General features: G+C 39.7%; 1 protein-coding gene across 1 annotated transcript in view; it reads right to left on the bottom strand.

The window, feature by feature from the left end:
• Positions 1-306: 306 nt before the first annotated feature.
• LOC104357136 (activating signal cointegrator 1 complex subunit 3) overlaps positions 307-23012 on the bottom strand; it is a 209731-nt gene continuing 187025 nt past the window's right edge. The window contains exons 31-35 of the mRNA XM_042803433.1: positions 10385-10536; positions 9723-9873; positions 3736-3942; positions 1021-1196; positions 307-922 (exon numbers count right to left, since the gene is read on the bottom strand). Coding sequence (XP_042659367.1) covers positions 775-922; positions 1021-1196; positions 3736-3942; positions 9723-9873; positions 10385-10536 — 834 coding nt within the window. The 3' untranslated portion in view covers positions 307-774. The remainder of the gene's footprint in view (positions 923-1020; positions 1197-3735; positions 3943-9722; positions 9874-10384; positions 10537-23012) is intronic.

The following is a 23012-nucleotide window of genomic DNA, read 5'->3' as shown; positions in this document are numbered from 1 at the left end:
AGGGAAAAACACTACCGAAATTGTAATTATGTAATATGTATGTATGGTGCGTGCGTATATATCTGTATGTACACACATGTAAAGGGTAAACTTTAATTGTGATCTACAGAAATTGCATCATTGCTACACTGGAAATATTTTATACTACTTAGCATGCCTTTATAACCAGATTTACCACACATATAATGAATATAAATTTGTGAAAATTTTCCTTTAGATCGTTGCCTCCAAAATGTAGTATGTGTAAAAGGAGGATTTTGTTACTCTATACCTTATCTTTTACACTGAAAAATCAAATGCAAAACATTCTTATGGACGTATTTTTATTAAACACGCAATATAACACATCCCTCAATATTTTCAGCAGTTCTTAGATCAAATTTTGAATTCTTCCCTATAAATTAAAAAAGTTGACTCTTTAAACTACATTAATACATAGGCTACAGAACACTTTTCAAAACGTAGACTATAGCCCTAAATTTGCGCAAATTACAATATCTTTTAGTCTTTTACTTTGATGTGTCAAAATTCAATTAACAGTATGACTTCTGAAGGAAGGAAGAAGTAACAAGAAAAGACAAATCTTCACAAAGGAGTAAGGCCACTGCGGCTAACTCTGTGTTACCAGAGCCAATACAGCAGTCACTTATAATTTCCTAGCTGTCTTGAGGTTTGAAATTGTCTCTGCTAAGGCAGGTGTGTTTTTGGATGCCCCGAATGACCAGCTGTATGAGCTGCAAGACCAGTTCTTTGGAGTGGACTTTTCAGACCACCTTATTTCAGAGCCAGGTGAGTCGCAGCATCAGACGCCTCTGTCGTGACTTGTGCTGAAGGACTAGCAGGTATGATGTCCAGGCACATATCGTACTGTTGGTCCACGCCAAGGTAACTGTCACTCATGAGATACAATGTGTAGATACACCTAAAATGTAAAAAGCAGAACCGTTAGTTTGGAAATGAAGTCTCGACTGCTTGGAAACGATCGTCATTAAGAGAAGTCCATTTGTAAATTTGTCGTACCTTCCAGGAGTTTCTGGAGTATAAAAAGCGACAGAAACAGTATTTCGGTTTCTGACATATCCAGTTCTTTTCAGGGCGATGAGTTCTTTTTTATCGACTTCTCCCAATATCAAAAACCATCCTTCATCTTTAGCTTTGGGGAATCGAGGAGCCACTGCTTTACTGTCTTGCTTTCCCTGTTGGGGAAAAGAAACAGTAAAACTAGAAATCACCTTTCCAAAATGCCGTTCTTCCTTGAATGAGAAACACCTCAAAACCATGCTGTCGTGAGTTGTTACCTAAGACTACAATTTAGCCAGACTAAAATATTTTTGTTATTTCTTTCCAGAGGAAGGGTTTTTTTTCCAAAAAATAAAATCACAGTCCACAGAGGAAAACCCGGGATACGAGATACTGTTCCACTTCTTTTGTAAGCTATTAAAACTTGAATGGAAATACCGTTCCCTTTTTGTAATTTCATCTAATGTCTTCCAAATGCTACTCTCTGCAGAAGGGTTAATTGTAAACCTACTGTCTTTAAATAAAGCTAAACAATATTGTTCAAGATTAATGTAAAGACAAAAACAGCACTTGAAGTCTTTATTTGAGGTTGATATAGCAAAAGGAAAGATTATTTCAGTGATTCTTTAAGACAGTGACTTTACTGCTGAAAGCTGAAGATATAATGATGCACACTCCATCAGCATTCATTTCGTGTTCTGTAGACAGAAGGGTTTTACTGAAGATTTATAGAGAAGAAAAAGCACCACCATAGCAATGAAGCTTCAGAAACAGTTTGATCCAGCTGTTTCTCACAAAGGAGGGATCAAATTCTAGGAGAGGTTTAGAAAACGGTGATCGCTGCATGAAATGCTCCCGCTCCCTTCTTTTCTGTGGCTTCTGGTTAGGAACAGTCTCTGTCAGCAACGGGCACAGCAAACAGAACGACTGCTGGAGGAGCTCTGACCCTTTTTCCTTCCTACAGATGAGATGGTCTCCCCTTGAAGCTGTGGTGAGCCTGCTGCTGTAGTCAGGACAGGAAGGCTTTTGGGAAGGAAGAATACTTTTCTAATAATAGAATTCTTTAGCTAGGGTAAGCTAACTTCGGGATTTACAACAGAACGTATGTATCTCCGTTGTTACTATCACAATGAAGTTGTCTTGAGAGTCTCAGAACTAACACCTAAAACTGCTCCCTGCTTATATCTTGGACTCTTCTTTGTATCTTAACAAAAATGCTGGTAATCATCATTCTTAGTTGTTTGAAATATTAGAGATACTCACTAGCAAAATCATAATCATGGTGGTCCATAAAAATGCATCTATAAGTGATAGCTACGGTGTCAGCAGTGTGTGATTTGAAGGCAGGAGGCATGGCCTCATGGCCTGGTTTGGGCCGAAATAGAGTTAATATTCCTTTTCAGGGACTAGATGAGTGCTGTGTTTTGGATTTAGCTTTGGGTTTGGTATGGGAAGAATGCTGACAGCACACTGATGTTTTCAGCTGCTACTGAGACTTCAGGGACTCTCTGACTCCCCATGTCCTGCCCGTGCGCAAGGGCACAGGGAGCAGGGAGGGAGCACGGCCACAGCACCAGACCCAAACTGGCCAGTGAAATATTCCATATCATGGAACGTCATGCTCACTGTATAGAGTAGGGGTGGCTGGGAAGGAGCGCTCTCGCTTCCAGGATTGCGATTGTGGGATCTTGGTATCTCAGGGTCGCCGGCCGGGAACGGGCTGGGTGTGGGTCAGCGGGTGGGGAGCAATTACACGATGCATTGCCCGTTTATATATTTCTTTTTTTTTTTTTTTTTTTTTTCTATCATCATCATTGTTCTCATTTTATTGCCATTATTAAACCGTTCCTATCTCAACCTGTGAGTCTCCCTTCACCCCCTAATTCCCTCCCCCATTCCCAGGCGGGGAGGGGGAAGGGGGGGTGACCACCTGTGGGGGTTGGCTGCCCACCAGGCTCAAACCACGACACCTCACGCTTCCGAGAGCCGAGAACCAGGTACAGCCAGTTCCTGCTGCTACAGGCAGGGCAGCTCCTGGTGACTCTGGCTTGGCACACGAGGACTTGCCGAGGGCCTGGGGGGGGAAACCAGCCCACGAGGAAATGGGATGTGTTTTAAGTGGGCAAAAGGGTGGGACAGAAATTTAGGTGTGGAAAAGAAGGAGCTGTTCAAAAAAAGCTTCGAGTGTAAAATACCAGGAAGATATCTCCTCAGTGAAGGCCTGAGGATGTGTTAGGAGTAGAAACATATTTATAGGTTTGGGTCTGGCAGGCAGTTTGGAGGTACGTGGGGATATGACAGGGAAACTTATGAACTGGTTTGGGGAAGCACGATAGGCAAGTGTCCGAGCGGTGGGAGTTGGGGGCAGGCGAGTGCTTATATACTGCCTGTGAAGTTATCACCTCTACAGTCACTGCTTATAGTACCCGAACAAAGGAACTGTACGAGTTTCTGGTTTGTAAAAAAGAATGAGAGAATTTTGTCACTGACTTGAATTGGTCTAGGATTTTACCTTAAGAGTCCATTTATTATCCTATTGTAACCAGAAAAACCATTTGCTTCATTACTAACATGAAAGGGCTTTGGAAGTGTTTATAATTTACATAATATTTAAACCATAAATAACCACTGGTATGCTGTATAAAGCATTATTGATAGTGTAAATGGATTACTGGAAACTTGTGCACCTCGGAAGGAAATGAGAAATTAATCTACCTGATACCCCATCTGGGCTCTCTGCAGATTTACTTGGAGCACATACTCTTGATCAGCATGTAATCTGATCCATTTTTTGTCACCTCGCATGTCTGTTGTCAAAGAAGGAACAGGCACTTCGTTCTGTGGCTGAACTGGGTCATCCCAACAGCCCTTAATGCTCAGGCTGACGTTTAGGATTGGCAAGCGACACAAGAAATTCCAAGCCTGTAGAAAAAACAGATCCCTGTGGATTACAAGACAAGCTATACAATCATTGTCACTGTAACAATAACAATTCAATGTGCAGTCTACATATTTATTCAATATTAAGAATACTTTATTATGCATTAGAATATCATATAATTGTATGACTCTCAATCATAAGCATAAAATACTTTTCATTAACCTCTTACTTTCTTCTAAGCAAATAAAACAAATGTGAAACTCCTCAAGCATGTTACACATGCCTCACTGAGATTACTGATGTCTGAACACGGGAAAAATTCCTTACCGCTCCCGATTAAAGTATTTTTTCCCCATAAGCCACTTAAAAACTAGTATAATTAAGTTTTAAATTAAACTTCCTTAGCATAATCCATAAAGAATAAGTCACTGCAGTGCTAATTAGCAATGGGCAAACCTCAGAGAGTTCAGAGGATCAGTTCAGATAATTAACCAAAAGTTCAACTGCATATCCGAAGTTATCCCTAGTTTTTTTTTTTTTTTTTTAAGATTTTCTTGCATCGATCCTCATGAACCTTCTTTCTTACAGTCCTCCTGAGGAATCTTAAGTCTCTGGTGTCTCATGAACTGCAACAGGCCCTCAGCTTTCTCTCATCCTTGTACTGAGAACTGTTATTAGAGGCATACAATTTGTGTAGCTGAACATGACACTCCCTTCAACCTCAAAGAGGCATCCTGAAAATGCAGCCCTCTATCTCTCATTTTGGTCTCTATCAGACAAAGAAAAGCAGATCTGAGAAGCTGTGACAAAAATGGAGGGGAGTAATGCAGGCTTTCACTTACTAAAAAGAGTATCAGCATGGTCACTCAATTGAATTTGTTAGGAAGAAGAAACAGAAAACTAGGCTGTGGAATGGAGGCTGTGATTTGTGGCCTCGCTATGGCTGAAAAAGAGAGGAGGCTGGCACCAGAATCCCCCCCCCAAAAAAAACAACCCAAGACCCACCCTCTGCCCTGCCCTCCCTCCCCTCTGCCCTCCAAACAAAACAGGAATCTGCACTTCACCCATGTTTTCAAACACCACATGTGAAAAACTAGAGGGTGGGAAGGAGCAGAAGGAAAGAAGAATATTGATCTTGGTAAAGAGCCAGCAAATATCAAAATGGGACCTTGTGGGAATGAAGAGGGTAGGCAGAGTTGCACGGGCAATACTGGCATGGAACAGAAATGTTTTATCTGGAGAAAAAGACCATTAAAGTATGCTTTGCTTTTCACGTAGCGGCTTGACCATCTTGTATTTCAACAAAATCTATTTCTGACTTAGGCCGTGCTCGATGTGTCTCTGTTTACTTTAGCTGCGCTAGAAGGTCTAGAGCCCTAATTAGAGCTCAGTTTGCTTTCGGGAGGCACCCTCGCCGCGATCCACACTGCCAGGGACGGTGCGTGTCGGTAGCTCATTGGGGACAGGGCAGCCGGGGCCAGCAGAGCTAAGACGGGGCCGGCGTAGGAAGAGGTGGCGCCGTCCCTCTCGCCGAGATCCCCCCCACCCGTGTCGCGATCGCGCGGTTAGACGGGTCGGCCCGCCGCTCCTTCTGGTGGCAGCCCGACCGTAGATCGGCTTAAAGCTGACTGCGGGAGCACACCCTCTAAGCCCGGGAGTCCTCTGAATGAGCATAAACCTTCGGTGGCCCTGAAAGAGGTGCTCCGAGCCTCCTCCGCTGCCGGCACAAGCGTTCACGCAGCCGCTTGGCTGCAGGCCGCCCTGGCTGCCAGCGAGAGGGCTGATATGATCCCTCCTCCCCTTGTCCCCAGACGCTCGTTCCCACCTCCCGGCCCGAACCAGCCGCGGGGTTTGTGCAGCTGTGCGGTGAGCTGGGTCAGGAGAGGTGAAAATGGCACCGGGAGGGCAGGACTGCCCATTTGGGCTGCGGCGCGGGCTTAGGCCGGATTAAAACGGCTGCATTACCAGAGCCTGGCTGAACTGAATGAGAACACTGATTTAGGCTAAAAACTAATCTCTCTCCCTCTCTTCCCTCTTCTGTGGGCTGCAGGAGCAGCTGTGGCTGTTCTGTTGAGAAGGTGGGGAGGGCCAGCCGTGAGCGCTCGGGAACTGCAGCATAAAAGCAGGGGACACCGATGAACTGCGCTCCTGTTCTTAATAGCGCCTCAGCTACGAAGGGACAGGAAAACTGTAACAGAAAATAAACAGCTAGAACGTTAAGGGAAAAAGACAGCCATCCCTCTTTGTCCCGACTCGGAAAAGGGAGGGAGGGGGGGGATAAGGCAGCACCTTGAGGAAGGAGAAAAACCACCACAGACATTCTTTAATTAGTTATTGCCAGGATTTTACCGCATTTAGCACACAAGACACTACTAGAATCACCTCCCAGCAGATCACACGGGATGAGACAACCTGAGTAGTAACACCCTAAGCGGCAAATGGTTTTGTGCTTGTTGCAGAGGTTTTGAAGAGGAAGCTCAGTGCAGGAGCTGTGCAGCCCCACTGGGCGCGACTCCCCGCGTGCCAAAGCTGTGTTCAGCAGAGGCACCCTGAGAGGCCCCCACCCAGCCATCACCCCTTTGGCTGCACTTTAGAGACTATTTACCTGCAAAAATTTACGTGCGACCGTCTCAGAGGACAAGACCTCTGACAATTATGTTAGAACAAAGTTTAATTTCAGCAGAGATCTTAACGTATTAAGTCCTGTAGTGGCATCACCTGTTGCTCTGTTGAAGAGTACGATTTGGTCTGATTTATAGTGTACAACAATTCTGTTCGTCAAAGGCTGTCATGTCCTCATGTAGCTTTTACAGTGCAAACAAACCACAGTAACTGAGTAACTTTCTGATTAGGTAAGAAAGTAGTTACACTATGTCATTCTTCGGGCCTTGTGTATTTGAAAATTAAAGGCAGAGTTATTACAAGTCACTGCTTGATCACCGATACAGTATGGACAGCAGGCTGCTTTTTTATCATCCATGCAACATGGAGAAAATTAAGAGATGCTCTTCTTACTGAGGAAAAAAAGTCAAGTAGTAGCAGCTGAAAATGAAAAAGAAGATTACAGGAACACACATACTTCGAGAGTAAAAGCAGCTAATGCTACAACAGGGATACTTTTTTCAATCTTGAGGTTTCCTTTTTCTCTTTCATTAATATAAATATCACCATAGTATTTTAAAAGGTACCTAAGGCCTAAGTGACTTAGAAACTGAGACAGGTTTGTTAAAGAAATATGATTCAGAATGAATCACTGAAACAAACATAGAGCTTAGGCCAAAGATCAGAGTTACAGTCTGAATAGTTTTTGAATTTAGGCTGTCAGCTTTTAAAGCCCTGCTGACTTTCAATTAAGTTTAGGATTATAACTAATTTTTGGAAAATTAAACTCAAGGTCCCATATCACTTCAGTATTTCTTGACAATTTTCCTGGGTTTTTTTTGTTTTTTTGTTTTTTTTTTTTTTCTGTATAGGATGACACAAGCACATATTATCTCCTTTTAACTATATCAACATGCCCGACGAGTGCATGTACATATATACTATATATACGATATATATATACACCTACCAAACCCATAGATGCAAATCATAATCACATGAGAAATTCTTCATGAACCTTTGACAACATCATTAGCATTTTTGCCAATAATCTGTCTCCCCAGGACTTAGCCTAATATTCCAAATCCATGAGCAGCTTCAAGAGCTGCTATTTAAAAATTAATTACCAATCTGCTTAAAAGACATTTTCTTCTTTCCGAATGTGAAATTTCTTCCTTTTCCTGTCTGCCTCAAATTTATGTAAAGCTTAAGCTGTTTTTACCAGTTTCATGCTAGTAACAGGTTTAAGATACAGGTTCAATATACTGTGAGGGAGAAGTAAAAGGTTTGTTAGGAAAATAATCCTTTTGGCAATTTAGTGGTGTACTTACCACTTCATCTGACTTTGTTTGGGTCTTTTGCCAGAACGCTAGGCTTAAATTCTGTAATCTTATATTCTTTCTTTATAGAAAATTTATCATAAAGATGCATTTTTTATTGAAGAATTTTACTCTTGGCTGGCCCCTGTCTAAGTGTGCATTGAAAGACTTTACATATGAAGACATTCAAGAGGCAGTCTCAATATGAATTTTAATTCTGTGCAAGGCATTACAATAGTTTTTTTTTTGTTTGCTTTTTTTGTTTCAGAAAAAAATGCCGTAAAGAATATAAAATGTTGGTATAAAGGTTTCACATTTGCAGTGACCTGGATAATACAGACATGGCTTTGCTATATCCAATACAGCCATTCCCAACTCATGGAAATTAAACTTCCTCCTTATATGATGGTAAAACATTATGTTTTTCCCTCTTATATGCATCTGTATTTACAAACATAGATATATAGAGGCATAGAGTCATTCACAGCGTGAACATACACACAGGCTATTTTTGAAGAAACTGCTAAGACATTTCAATACCAGCCAAACATATTTATCTGAGGATTAATCTTCATCTATTGAATCAGACGAGAACACTGCCATGCATACAATTATTTAATTAGCAGCCAAATCCTCTGCCAGTCAGCAGCCGTTCCAGGCATACTGATGGGGCAGTAGATGCAAATCTCACAGTAGTACTGCTTTTTCTCATTACTACTGCAATTAGCACTTAAATTGATGCTTTAAACATACTAATTTCTGGAATAATTCAGGATTTGTATGTTACCTGGGATCGCCTCACTGCAGAGACGACACCAGATTGCTACGCAAATTGAAGCACTTTTGAGCCAAATAACCATCATCATATCAGACAGAGCCAATTTGCATTTGCTTTTAAAGATAACAGAATGGCAATTTATGCAAATAAATTAAGTAAGTTTACTTCTGAGTTCTCCCTGAACTAATTATAACAATGTTCTAATTTTTTATCACATCTAAAAGTTGGACTGAAATCAATGTGTATTATGTTAGAAATCTGTTGTTAAAGGAAGCCTTGTTTTGATGTCAATACATTTTCTTAATTCAAAATTTTGATGTTAATTTAGTTACAAATGCAGATGTCTGTTGCAGACACCTAAGTACTTTTCTTCTTGTTTGCATACCAGTAAAAGGTTTAACTGAAGCTGAACAGTCAAACACAGGACATATTGCTGTCCTTTTAAATATTCAAATAAAAAACATCCGAAGTATAGCTTTTCAAATTTTCATCTTTTGTACTTTTATTTTAAATCAGTAGGCTTAGCATGTGATGAATACTATGGAATATAGCTGTCCTTTGCTGGGAACGGCTTGAAAAATCAAACTGAAAATAAGACTCTAGCAGCCTCAACATTTTGGAATAGTATTTCCTTCTTCCCCCTGTGAAGTGTGAAATTTTCATCTGCTTTTTCTGTTTCAAATAGAAAATGAGTGCTGGATCTTTTACTAAGGGTTTTCTCAGAAAAAAAATGGTGTTTGACAGACCACTTCAGAATCCAACTACGATGACATTTGCAATGCATGTATTCCTAGTGCATAGCTGTCTATGAAAAGGTGGATAACACTCAGCAGATTGGATGACCCAGAGAAGCATCTTTAGAGCAAAGAGGTGTGGTAATATCAGCCATAAACCAGACTCTGTTATTGGTTAGCCAGGAATAAGTGAAAATAATATTAAGAAAATGAGCAGAGAAGAACCTTTGTAAAGCCAGCAGTACCTTGAAATTAGAGCAGTGAATGTGTTGCACTTTATACAGAACATTACATGATATTTGCTGGAGGGAAGTGAAGAGAGCATTTCTTTTCCCAACTACTCTTCCTTTCCAATCACAATGGTAATGACCATGGATAGAAAGTATTACCTGTGAAATGTGTGCTGTTTGCAATTCACTGTCCACAATGGAAGCAAAAACACTCTCTTTTCCTTCACAGGCAGCCATTAGTTCGGGAAGACACTCGATAGGTCCTTGGTAACCTCCACGCACACTCTTCTTTTTGCCTTGGCTCCACTTCCTGATACAGACAGCAAAACAGATGCACAGGGAGGGAAAGCAAACATTTGTTTTCAGTTGTTTTGGTGGTAAAACTGGGTACTGGTTTCTCTTACTAAATGCTTGTCATTTATTTTTGGGTAGCATTCATTACTGCATCATCTAGGCGTCTATAGAGCTTAGCACCATCTATGATATTAAGATGGATACTAATGTATTTTGATAATGGATTTAAATAAAGAGATCATTAATATACAGAGTTAAATTCGTTAGGACTTGGAACACTTGCAGTGATCTCTTGTTAATTTGTCTGGAATCGTGGTTCTCAAAATAACCCATGTCAGTTAATTAATCAATGAATACTGAAAACAGAAACAGAAACTCCGTTTGGGAAAACATCACTGTGGAAGAATGAGTTCTGCTTCTGAGGCATTAATGAACATTCTTGGGCACAGCAATGACATTCAAACACAATCAGCAGTCAGAAGGGGAATGAAATTGCAAACCTGCAAATGCTCAGAAGAATTACGTACCGAAAAAGGTAAAGGTGTTGTAGCTCTATATTGGGCAAAGTAAGCAGGGAAGAGTCATGTATCCATCTTCCCTGAACCACCATCTGCACCAGGTTGGTTATATTCAGAGCAGCCACCAGCCAGCCATGATGTGCTGCAACATCCAGCATTGCCTAATCAAAGGAGAGAGAGATAGACATAGATATAGATAGATATACACAAAGAGAATGAAACTATAATTGTGTACCTGGTTCATACAAGTAAGAGCATTTATATAATATTTAACGTACAGGAATTTCTAGGCCTTAAACACAGGAATTTACTTCAGCCTCTACTGATGACAGCAAGCACCTTTTGAATTGACCTTGAAAAAAGACGGATTAAATCCTGCATCATCATCATCATCATCAACCATCGCCCTTGAAAAGGTAATTTACACCCTGTTTTTGGGGGTGTGAGCAGAAGGTGGGATCTTTTCCATACAAATAACCTCTCTTTTACATAATCCAACTCAGAATGAAAGGAATAAATCTCAATGTTTACTGTAAAGGAAGAAGTTACAATTAACTGCAGTGTTGGTTTGTATTTTGACACGAGAGCTTTGCCAGAAACGCACAACTATAGAAAAATCCTTGAACTACTTAAAACCAACGTATTTGCATTTGCTCAAAAAATAGTACTAACGTCACTTACCAGTAGCAGTTATTATTCCTATTTTAACCTAAGACCTTAATAAAATCTCTTGAATTGGACTAGATAAAACCACTAAAATTGAGCTTAATGAGCATTTTTGAGGGGTGTTGTTCAACACTGACACCTGACTTGAAATCTCAAAGAAAGATTGCAAAATAGCTACGAGTTTATCTAGTGTGAGTAAGAGCAGTCAGAAATAACATGGAATTCACCCTTTGCATCGTGAGCAGTTGACTGTCTTGAGAATGAGGGATGCTTGGCTGTCTCTCCTTTGGCATCTCTATCCTGACTGAAAAGCTTTCCCAAAGTACATAAAACCCCAAGCAAACAAAAAAACCCCCCATCCAGCTACACGTCGTGCTTTAAAGTGTTAACGACCATCCCGCCTTCCATGTCTCGCGAGTTTCTCTTCCATTTCTACTTATTATGTTTTTGACAATACAAGTAAAAAGTATACCGTAAGTATCACTAACAAAAAGATCTAAATAGGCAAAATTCATTATGGGCTGTGCATTGTGAGTGGCCCTATTGCCATGAAAAAATGTCGATGCTTGCTTTTTTCCTGACTGGACGTCAATTCTGTTTGGTTAGTCTGAAAAAGAATTTAAGGGTTCTTCCAAAGAAGAAAGGATCAAACATTTTGGTTTCAATGCAAATCTTTTTTTACAGTAAATGCAGTTATTTGAATATATAGTATACTTCTCACTCTGTCTAGAGTGCACTAAAACAATGATTACGATTTACAGAAGCATTTCAGCTAGTGAAGAAAATTATGCTATAATATGTTAGTTGCCTTGCTTATTCTGTTGTTTAATACCATTATGATCACAATAAAGCGTGGGTCCTCATATTACAACACTGTAGTTCAGTAGAAGGTCATGTATTTCAAAGTGGTTTGCCATGTAGGAAATTTGGAGTTTGATTAAAATACTAGAAATTTTTTTTTAAGAAAGCAAGAAAGGAGTCTGGTATATTGAAGGGTTTCAACACTTCTTTAAAGACCATCTTCTTGGTATTAGGAGAGTTGTAGTTTGATTTTAGGGCTAGGCTTAAGATGTCTCCATGGGTTTTTCTTCTAAAGACAAATGATATTGTCTGATGCTTCCTTAGGCAGCAGATACCTGCATCATTTTAGATTAGTTTCCAGCCACTAGTGTAATGAGCAGAAGCTGTCTATGTAAGTCTTTATATTTAATCAAATGTTTTACAGACAAACAAAAGGCAGCATTTACTTAAGGCAAACTAAACAGTGAAATCTTCTTTAAACAAAGGAGTTGTTTACACACGCAGAGCTATTTCAATTAAATTACACTGATTCTGGAGAAATACTGAGTTTAAAGACAGAAGTTAGTTGCAGTCCTGGCCGGCCACACAGTTTATTTTAGCAGTTTACAGTGCAATTTCAACAGGTTTTATTCCAGATCAGGGTGATAAGATCAGTGACACTTAAAAAAAAAAATATTTAGTGTTACCCTGTATTACGCAAATGTTGTCTCATTTCTCATGAATTGTGGATAAAGTGCCTTCCAGCTAATACAGATCTAGATTTAACATTCAACTTGTCTTTTTTGAAGGAAGAGCCATAGCACCCTGAAACACCGTAACAGCATTCCCAGTGACCCAAGAAATAGTACCTCACAGGACAACATTAATAATTTTTATTTCTGTCTTGTCACTTGGCTTGCCAGGGTGATTTCCAGGTATGATTATTGTTACTGAATAGAAAATAAAATTATGTTAGAAATCGCATTTGAAAGGAGCAGCTTCCTGTCCCGTAGATTTATGTGTTGGTTCACATGGTTTTTGGTCAGTTAAAGAGGGAATTGTTCTCCACATGTATTGGAGTGAAGTCCGTCTTTTAAACCTACAGGGCAAGTTGCTCTTTACCTGCTTCCACATTTTGAAATATACTGAAGCCTACACATACAGTACAGTCCGTGTCTCTGAGTGTGTTGATGAGACAGGGTGGTATCTCCCTCCTATTCTCCACTACCTGATTCTTGTCCTTTCCTTTCTGCTGTTGTGACATAGCCTGAAATACCACATTCCTCAGTGATGAGACTGCTGTATATATGTGAAGAATAATGGGTGCATAGATATCCTGTCTTTTCCCTGAGCAGCAAGAAGAATACAGTAAGTTGTATTTTCAGTCAGCATGAAGCAGTGATAGTTTCATAAAATGCTTCAGAGGATACATGTATAACATTGTTTTCATTGCTGTCTTTCTTTTTCTTTCTTAAAATCTATTCCCCTGCCCCCATCCCTTTTAACAGAGGTTTGAAAAGGGGAAAGGGAGAGAGAAGACATAAGAGAAAGATAAATCTAAAACAAGCTATACACTGAAATTAACTGGAGGATCCTTTCACATAGAAAATCTCCTAGAAATTGATAGAGGCCTACAGATAGATATCCCGTAGGGAGTAAGGAGCCTGTGTGTGTGAGACTCTGTGTTCCACATTGTTATAATGAATCCACATGGCAAATCCTCTTTTCCTCCTTATTTTCTGCTTCTTCACCCATAGAATTTATTCACAGCATCTCTATCTGGATGCGAAATCCAAGACAGTGACATTGTGAAAAAGTCAGAACAATGATAAAGTTGGCTTGTTTCATCTGCTGCCTTGGAAACCCGCACACGTTTCACGTTCCGCTAAGTGTAAAACACACAGAGGCTTGATACTTCAATGGTTACTGAAATTCCTACAAATACTCAAGGTAACAATCAAGTCATTCCCCTGTCTCCAAATTGGCTATATGAAATGTAGCAACTAACTAAAGAAAATAATATAAAATAAATATAAAATAAAAAATGGTAATTATTTAATAGTTATGTTAGCTGATGACTAACGTTTAGTCTCCCTGGTTTCCCCAGTCGCTACTTGTTTGGTTTGTTGCTGTAGTTTTTAAGTACAAACCAGTATAATTTCCTAGAAATGTGTGGCTTCTTAACTTTAACTCTCATTTGGCAAAGAAGTAATTTCTAAATATCTTATAGTTCAGATTGGAACAGATTAATAATATTATTCTAAAACTGAGGAATGGCACAAATTGGTTATCTGCCTTTCTAGCCTCCGATTTTCATGCCAACACAGGATAATTTCATCATAGAGAAAAAATTAAGAGGACAGTGAGTGCAAGAAGTGAAACAACAAAACTATAAACATGCTTTTACTTGTAGAAAAAATATAAGTATTTTTTGGATTACCAATAAGTTAAAAAAATAAAAGCCCTAAGCCCACCACTTTTCAACCTAAAGTAGACAAGATGGGGTAAATAGATCGAGTCAAGGGAAATACTGCTTGTTATAATGAAAAATATGTTTACCATCATCTTCCTTGGGCCTCTTCTTGCCCTGAGAAGAGTAAAAGCAGAGGCCTATACTGAGATGGGCTTTAATGAAAGAATCAGGTGTTCACTTTTAAGCCTTTCAAATGTCATACTTGGACAACCACAAAGTAACAATAGCAATTGGTGGCAAATCCTTTGACGTTTTGTCTGTCATTATCAAAAATAGCTTGGCTTGTACCGACACTGGAAGTAACAGGCTATAAGCCTTGTTTGCCCTACCCTTGGCAGGGGTAGGACAAAAACGCCGATGCTCAACAACTGATTGAGGTAGGTGTACCTGTCAGGTATGGCAAAAATTTTCATTTCGATGATATTCAGAATTCAATGTCAAAATGTTTGAATCAACATCTTGCCATTTCTTTCTTCATTCCAGGAGTGCATTAATACGAGACCCTTAGCATCTATTAGCAGGTTTCAATCATCTTATTTTTGGGAGCAGTGGTTGGTTATCCTTAAACACTGAGTTATTTAAACTGATCAAATTGTACCTTTCTGGTCTAACATGAAGCTGAGATTTAACAGTCTCTTTTTAGCCAAAGTTACTACCGATGCTTGGAATTTAAATTATGGCTTATAATTCCCCAGCTTGAGGGGAAGTAAAGATGGAGGCAAAACGTGGGAGAGGTGAGTGTGTGGCACACTCACTGACAGCAAAACATTGATAGCAAAACATTGCTTTTCTCTGGTGTTTTTAAGCACTCTGAATATGTACTCAAAATAACAGGTACTCAATTGCTCCATAATGAACATAACTGCCCCACTCCCCCTCCACCCATTGAGGAGATTTGTCTAGCAACTGAAATATCCTGATTACAAAATCTTCTATTTTAGAGACTTTTTGCAAAGTTTTAACACTGTTTTTGGTATTACTTTCACATCCTTCATTTGAAAGCCAGATATTCTGGATCACTCTTGTACGACTGGTAGGTGGCAAGGGAACTGAGACCGTACAGCTAACAGAATTTCTGATCTACTCAAATGACTTAAATAGCTTTTTCCTTTAAGATAAGTTATTGAAGTGTTAAAATGAAACAGCTTGCATCTTATTAACAGAGACTGCATACTGCTTGGAATAATTTCTTCTTCTGCTTGAAGTCACCTGTCATGTAACTCTGAATATACTAAGCACTTCTACTTAAATGCTGTAAATGTAAACGTAACAGTAAACATTGTAAATATAAATGTCAATATCTTGTGGCTAAATTATATTGAAGGAAAGTGGCAATGAAGCTAAATGAACAATGATAATTGCTCTGGATAGAGGCTAGCTAAGGAGGCTAAGGTAACCTAAGAAGTGCCAGTGAGAACTGCAACTGTGATTACTCAGCTAAAAGTCGACTGCCTACAGTAATGCCATTGGTGGTAACGACTTGGTGGACGGGGGCTGAAACTTCAAGATTACTCAGGGTGAGTTACATGACTCAAATTTATCCACTCTTAAAAGATTAATTTTATTCTCTGCATCAGTGCTTCGCAGACCATGACACTTCCTCGAGTGCTTCCATTCGGGAGATTGAAGGTTGGTACACTAATGTACACAGCCCTCTCTGCAGAATGTCATTCACCTCAGACTTGAAAATTTATGTGATGCAAATCCAAGAAATTCCCAGACAAACAAATACAAGTCTTATTCTGGAGCGATGCTCTGAGGAAGGATACAGGTATTTAAAAGAAATAAACTGTGCAAGGCTAAAATACTTCAACCTGTTATTGCACAGTTACATCAAAAAGCTCAGTTTAGGCTGGTTGAGTTTTGTACGTATTTTTGTACCTGAATTTATTGTGCATAGTATTCCCATATCAAATAATCAAAATATTCCCACTCTTGTCTCTGCTGTGTGCTACTGTAAATTCTGTTGTCTGCGACTAGACTTCAGTCAGAAAGACGAGTTGAAATCCACAGATCTATTAAAAACATTAGAAAGTTGACTAATTACAGCTGGTTAGGACTACAGAGTTTATATGACAAATATTTATAGGTAATAATATGCAAAAGAGTATGTGTTTTACCCATTTTCCTGAAAACTATTAATTCATAATAATAATAGATCTTTTTTTGCACACGCTTCAAACATAGGATGCTTTCCAATATGTAGTATTATATTATAATCCACATGTGACTTGAGATCATTCTAATAGAAGTAAAATATTGTGCCAGATGTTAAAGCATGCCACGTACTATAAGTTTCAGGTTTTTATATAAATTGTGATCACGATGCTTCAGTTGTATACCCCAGAAACAACAACTGACTGGAAAAGTTGGAGTTTATTTGAAGAAGCCTTACAGAGGGTTTTAAGGTCACTACCTTCTGTATGTTCCATATTGGTAAAAGGGGTATCTACAGAACCTTTGCACTTCAAAGATCTAGTCCAAGATTACTTTTTAGAAGTGTATGAATTTGGGGAGGGGGAAAGAGTTCTTTCAGATCAATTAAACCAGACTCACCCAGCTGTATAGTTTCAGCCTACAGACCACCCCTCCTCCACACCCTCTCCCCCCTCCGCTGTCCCCCCCTCCCCCTTTATCAGAGATATAGTGAATAAGATGTAATTAATCCTATTCAGGATAAACTCCCTTTATACTGCCCTCTGCAACTCCCTTTATACTGCCCTCTGCATCCCTGTTCCTTTCACTTTTTTTTTTTACAAGCATATTCAGCTCCCTCTTCCATATGCTCTGCTACCCGCTATGAGAGACTATTTCTTCACTCTCCCATCATCACAAAGGTTTCACTGAGGTATGCAAACTACCACCTTCCTAGCTGCTTTGTAAGATTCCTATCCCTGTATTCATCCTCTAGGCTCCACAGTAACATTATTGGTACAGTCAGAACCAGGGAAAGGCCAAAACACTTACTGTCTACATTTAGTGGAGTGTGACCCTTGGGTTCTTACCGACTTATTTTTCCGATAGTATTACAGAAATAAGGGCAGCTATGGAATGTGATACCAGCAATGTAAACTTGGTAGGGCATAACCCAACATGTTCAGAACTTGTTGAGTCCCAATATCCATTGTATTTTCAAATTATTAATTAATAAATGGATATTCTCTACTATATTAGTGAACTGTAAATAGAATAGAATGTTTCTGATAAAAATTTCTTGGCAAGGAATCCCAGTTTCCTAACATAAACAATGTCTTAAAGATAGCATTTGTTCCAAATCTTACACGAATCTACCAAACCCATGAAAAATATATAGCAACTTCCTCATAATAATTCTGCCCTTCTTAGAGTTTAAAGTCAGTTTCAAAGTAGCAATGTAGTATTTTGTCAATAATTAAAAATTTTTGAGTGCATTCACAAGAATCCTTTTCAACAGCAACAGTTATTCCCAGTAACTTTCTCCTGAACTTTTAGCCCCATAAGGTTAGCATTCAGGAAGCTCAGCTGCTGTCTAACAAACTTAATTAATCAAAAAGTCATTTCCGAGCTGTAACTATGAGTAAAAGTGCTTCAAGTGTGCTAGCAAGCCTACAAGTTAATCAAAATGCTAATGCAGTACAAATTAAAGTTGTGATTAACATTTCACAGTAGCTGCTTAAGTGAATTGATCACACAAATGGGTTAAGCATTACTCATTTCCTCCAGCCCCAACTGGGAAAAGGTTTGTTATGGGTGGGGGAGGGATTATATAAAAGCCGCACCAAATCATCATTAAACTGTCACCAAGGTGCTTCCATACACCAGTTCACCCATCATCCACAGCAAGCGAAAACCCCAACACCTCTGCCACAAAGGTAACCCTCCCTTCTCCCACATATATGCCTGTAAACCACAAGCAGGCAGCGAGCAATTGCACCCCAACATGTCCAGGTGCTTTCACTACAAAGCTAGCCGTTGCTGGACCGTTATTGCCCAGTACATGCACTACAGGTTTTTCGTCTCTTCTATTATTTCCACCCTCTTAATGAGGAATGATAGCCATCCAACCACGAAAGCAGACGGTATCTAAGTAAAATTGCGAACGTGTTGCTATCACTGGAATATTACCTCATACACAAAGAATACGTGTAGTAGCTAAAGAGATATGGCCTCTGCTCTTCACTTGTTTCTGAGTAATCCTCTGCGTTCTCAAGTTAATTTGATTCTCTTCCCTTCCTCCAGTAAAGCTGCCCATTTATTTATAGTTGCCAACGGACCCATTAAACAAAGCAATTATCTCTTTCCCTGGGCACTTCTGGACAAATCTCACATACACAACTGTAAAATCGGCCATTCCCGTAACTCCCACCACCTCGCAGCCAGTCATCTGCACACCTGCCCTAACAGCAGACAGCACAGGAGCTCAGATAGCACTTAGGATCTTTAAGATCGTCTCCATTTAGTCATAGGCAGATCCAAGGGACACGGCTCCCCCAGTCAATAGTTCTAGTGGCTGTTATGAACTGAGGAGGTTTGAGGAAGATCAAAGTCCAGGACACTCTCATTCTTTTAGTCTGGGAACTGCAGCTCGGGCACCTCGGCTGCTGGCAGCTGGGCTGATATGGCCAGAAAGTCCCTTTTGTGTGAGGAGCAGTAGATGCAGCTCCCACCACCAGCCAGAACAGTCTGCAGTTTAGCAGGGTAAGCATTTCGCACACAAGCTAGCTCTTAAAAGACAGCTGAATCGGGCAGCACGTTTGTGCGATATTTGACGACTCTGAACAGGTACCACAAAGATGATTATCTTAAGAAAAACCATAGCAAAAGTAACAACTTAGTTAATGTGACTATTTTGGAGCAGGTAAAGTGATGTTAGGCACGTCACTGTCCAGCTAAGGAAATGCAGTGCTCCACCCCAAGCGGTTTTTCCTTCCTGTTGAAATTAGATTCTCTGGAGGAGTAACATGACGGGGAAAGGCAGGTCATCAGTGACAGCATTACAAGGTCCCCGATTCAAGGATGTGCACGTTTCCTGTGCAAACTTGTCTTTATTCTGCAGTTTGGAATCTGACTTCATGTCCATCTCCTCTCAGTGCACAGCTACCCTACTGAGATGCGTTTAACACATCCATAGGTAAACACTTCTCAAAGGTTAAGGCTGAGCTCCATGGCAGTTCTACTCCTGGCAGTATTAAAATATTTTATCAACGATTATACTACAAGTGGAGGCTTGTGGCCAATCCCAATGCAAAGCCAGCAACTGTCACATTATTTCTGAGAAGAGACTGCCCTGCTGAATCTGAGACTGACAGTATTACTGCCTCAATTATCCGTTTCTATTAATGCAAATATAGGCGATAGTCTTAGAACAGCAGAGTAAGAACTGATCACTGAATACACAGTGACAGAATATAAGACTTGACAAAAGAAGTAAGAAAGAGATTAGATTTAGTCTGTTTCACATATTCTTAAATGAGAGATAGGAAAAAAGGTGGGGTATTGTCTTTACAATAATAATTATGTTCTATCAAAATATTAGACAAATAGTTTCATTAGATTTTTTTATTCTTTGACATTCTGCAAGAAGTGTTTGATTTTGAGAAGCTACTGGAGTGCTCAGAACCATCTTACTGACGCTACTGTCTTTTCTCAAAAAAAATAATGCAGAGTGCTAGGCTTGAAGAGAATATGCAGTCTACTGTAATTGTATTAAAGGTAACAGAGGCAAATAAAAACTAAATGACTTGGCCAAGGTCACATAGGAAGTCGGCAGATTTTCTGAGCCATGGGAACCTTCTGTGTTTTATCTATGAGAGCCTGTCACTGAGAAAAAACTTGTTAGTTTTTGACTTGAGCTTTTCAGGGTAGAGCAGGGACATTCCTTCAGCCTAGTCAATGCCTCAGGGGCCATTTATTAGAGAGATGGGTGTGGGAGCAGATAGGCATTCATCTTCCAGAAGGTTACATACTGCTATTCCCCATATTTCTGCAGTAAAAGGGAAAGAATTCTGTATTTCATCCTGGGTATATAGATACTGTATCTTGCTATAACGAACTCCATCTATAGCTAACAAATGCTAACTATAGGAAAACTGTAACAGAATCTATTTCTGCCATTTTCTATGTTAACAATTACATTCCTTTATTAAGCCAGCACGACTCCTCGAATTCTGTTAAATAAGTATGGCTTCTATCTTTCATTGTGGGTATGAATGAACAGAATTCTAACATAAAACCAAAACTTCTAAGACACCGCAGGAAAATTAATTGAAGAGTGGTTGCATAGGTTTTTTTTATTAGAAGGGAGTGGAATCTTACCTGAAATTCATCAGCTATATTTATCTATTTGATGCTGTCAACATAGTTTTCTGAGTGACCGTTAACACTGCACAGGCTAAAGCCACTGGGGATGAAAAAGGCCCAGAGGATGGCGGAGGAACGGGAGGGAGGACACAGTGGGTGGGATGCAAAAGGAACCACGGGAGAGAAGGCTGACTCAGGTGAAAGACAGCACAGAAAAGTAGAGAAGTGTAACAGTCTGCAATGGAAAGAGGCTTGCTTATGTATCATAGCCAGAGCTGGCAAAGCTGCTCTGCAGGATACCCGGGACGGAGGCCTGCTGTACGCATCGAGATACAACCACTTGTAAAAGCTCTGTGGAAGATCTTAACTTCCTTGTGACAGAAAAGCGGTGCTGATATGGAAAGCTTGTCGTTCATGTACCCGCCAGCAAAAATAACAGTTTATGTTCAGGTCACAATTTGAAGGCTCGCCATACAACCTTAACAGATAAAGTACTTTGTAAGTAAATAAACAAAAGTTCAGGATGACTCAAAATCCAATTCCCATCTCTCTGCTGAATTTTACGTTTGGTGGTGTGCGAGCATGTGTTCACACACGCAGAGAACATCACCCCCTGAATACGTTTGTCAATGGATCCTTCTATGGTTCAGTTCCTTTTCTCACAACTAACATCTTTTTTTCCACCTCTGTTGACCCAGAGTTCATCAGCAGGTCAGTGCTAAGGAAAAAGGTAACAACCAGTATTGAAAGTGTAACCCTGTCTATTGCTTAGATTCTGGGAACTTTAACCTCCGTTTGGAAGGCGTGACTAATAAGATGGAACAAATATTCTCCCAAGAGATGTAAACCATGCGCCAACTTCAAAATACAAAAATGCTTGCATGTTTTTTCTTTTTTTTTTTTTTTTTTAAAGGAACCTTTTTTTATTTTCCAAGATGACTGGATAGGTAACATTATGTAGTAGTTAACTGAAGGCTGGAGTGCCAAGGCACAGTATGGAATTGTATACTTCTGAACTGTACTTCAGTTTAAAGGAACTGTTGAGTATTTTAGGGTTTTTTCTTCTGAGAGACTATTGTTTCTGAAATACCCATTATGTAGTAACAGCATTAAAAAATACATTTCTTAGCAAAGCAGGATAAATATTGAGCAAAATAGTTATCGAAAAGAATCTTTAATTTACATTTTTGTCCAAAGATGTAATTAGCCCCTAAATGCTAATTCCACAAACATCTAAATGTACTTTAAGTGTGTTATTTCATTGAAACAAGGGTGAACTTTCTCACCTGAACAAGTGACGTTGTTCTCTGTTAATAACTGAGTATTATGAATAATAACTGTTCATACATTGAAGCTTTCAGCACCACAATTTTATTGATTTGAAATATCTGGAACAGACTTGCATTCAGCATTGCTGGTTGCCAAGTTTAAGACTGCGTAGCAATAGCGTCTGTGGTGTTACTTGCTTCTTACGTCCCTTTACTTAATTTTAGTTTCACTTTGTTTGTGATACTAGTATTACAAGCTTGCAGTTTTTGCTACTGTAAAGCTGAGACTCGCCTGAATCACTTGACACTGAATTGCCCATGGTATTTTGTCTGCCTAGAGCATTAATAATTTCTCGTAGAGTGGTTTTACAAACTGGTAGGCTTGACATAATGAAGTCTGCAGTTACCACACTGCCAACAGGCTTCCAAGAAGAGCAAAGCCTTATTCGGATAGCTGACATGTATATCACTGGGGATATTAAAATCTGAGCAAACAAAAACTGTAGGAAGAAGGAATTACTGTCCCTATTTAGAGGTATTGAACTGAGGAAGATAAAAAGAATAGCTTGTTGACAGCTACCTGATCTTTAGGTACCCGTGACTGAGTCCTTGTCCAGTGTGGCTAATGAGGACATTACTCCTTTCCAGAAGAATCAGAGGGGCGGTTGTTCTCTGTGTCGCCTAGAGCTCACCCTTCCCGCTGTAACTGTAACTGCGCTTTTCAGATATGGCAGCACTCTATTCCAAACTCAACTTGCTGCTCTAAAATCTTTCTGAGGCATGCAGCTGTGCACATGATCGCTTGTTACCAGTAGTCTCCACGCTCAGTTTAGTTTCTGTGGGTTGCCACTGCAGTACAACTGTAAAAGTCACAAGCCTCCAGATTCAGTTTAAAATTTGTGTTTAAAAGCATGCTCTTTGACTCTGTGATAATTGGGAAATAGAAGACCTATCCTTTCACAAGCTAGAGAAAAAGTAAAGTGGGAATCCAGCTGGCATCTTCATGGGCATCTAGTTCCTCCCTGAACAAAGTGGTATTGTACTGTGTGGTACCAGTTCTCCACAAGACTGCAAGAAATCTTCAGATTTCTCTATATTTGGGATCCCTAATCACAAACAACACACTAACAATAAATAGTAAACAACAAGATTTAAATACTGAAATGCGTTA

Source organism: Tyto alba, unplaced genomic scaffold (assembly GCF_018691265.1).
Source record: "Tyto alba isolate M040663 unplaced genomic scaffold, T.alba_DEE_v4.0 Super-Scaffold_40, whole genome shotgun sequence".
NCBI classification, from domain to species: Eukaryota; Metazoa; Chordata; class Aves; order Strigiformes; family Tytonidae; genus Tyto; species Tyto alba.
Note: the sequence above shows the minus strand (reverse complement) of the source record. Positions and strands in the feature narration are given on the sequence as shown.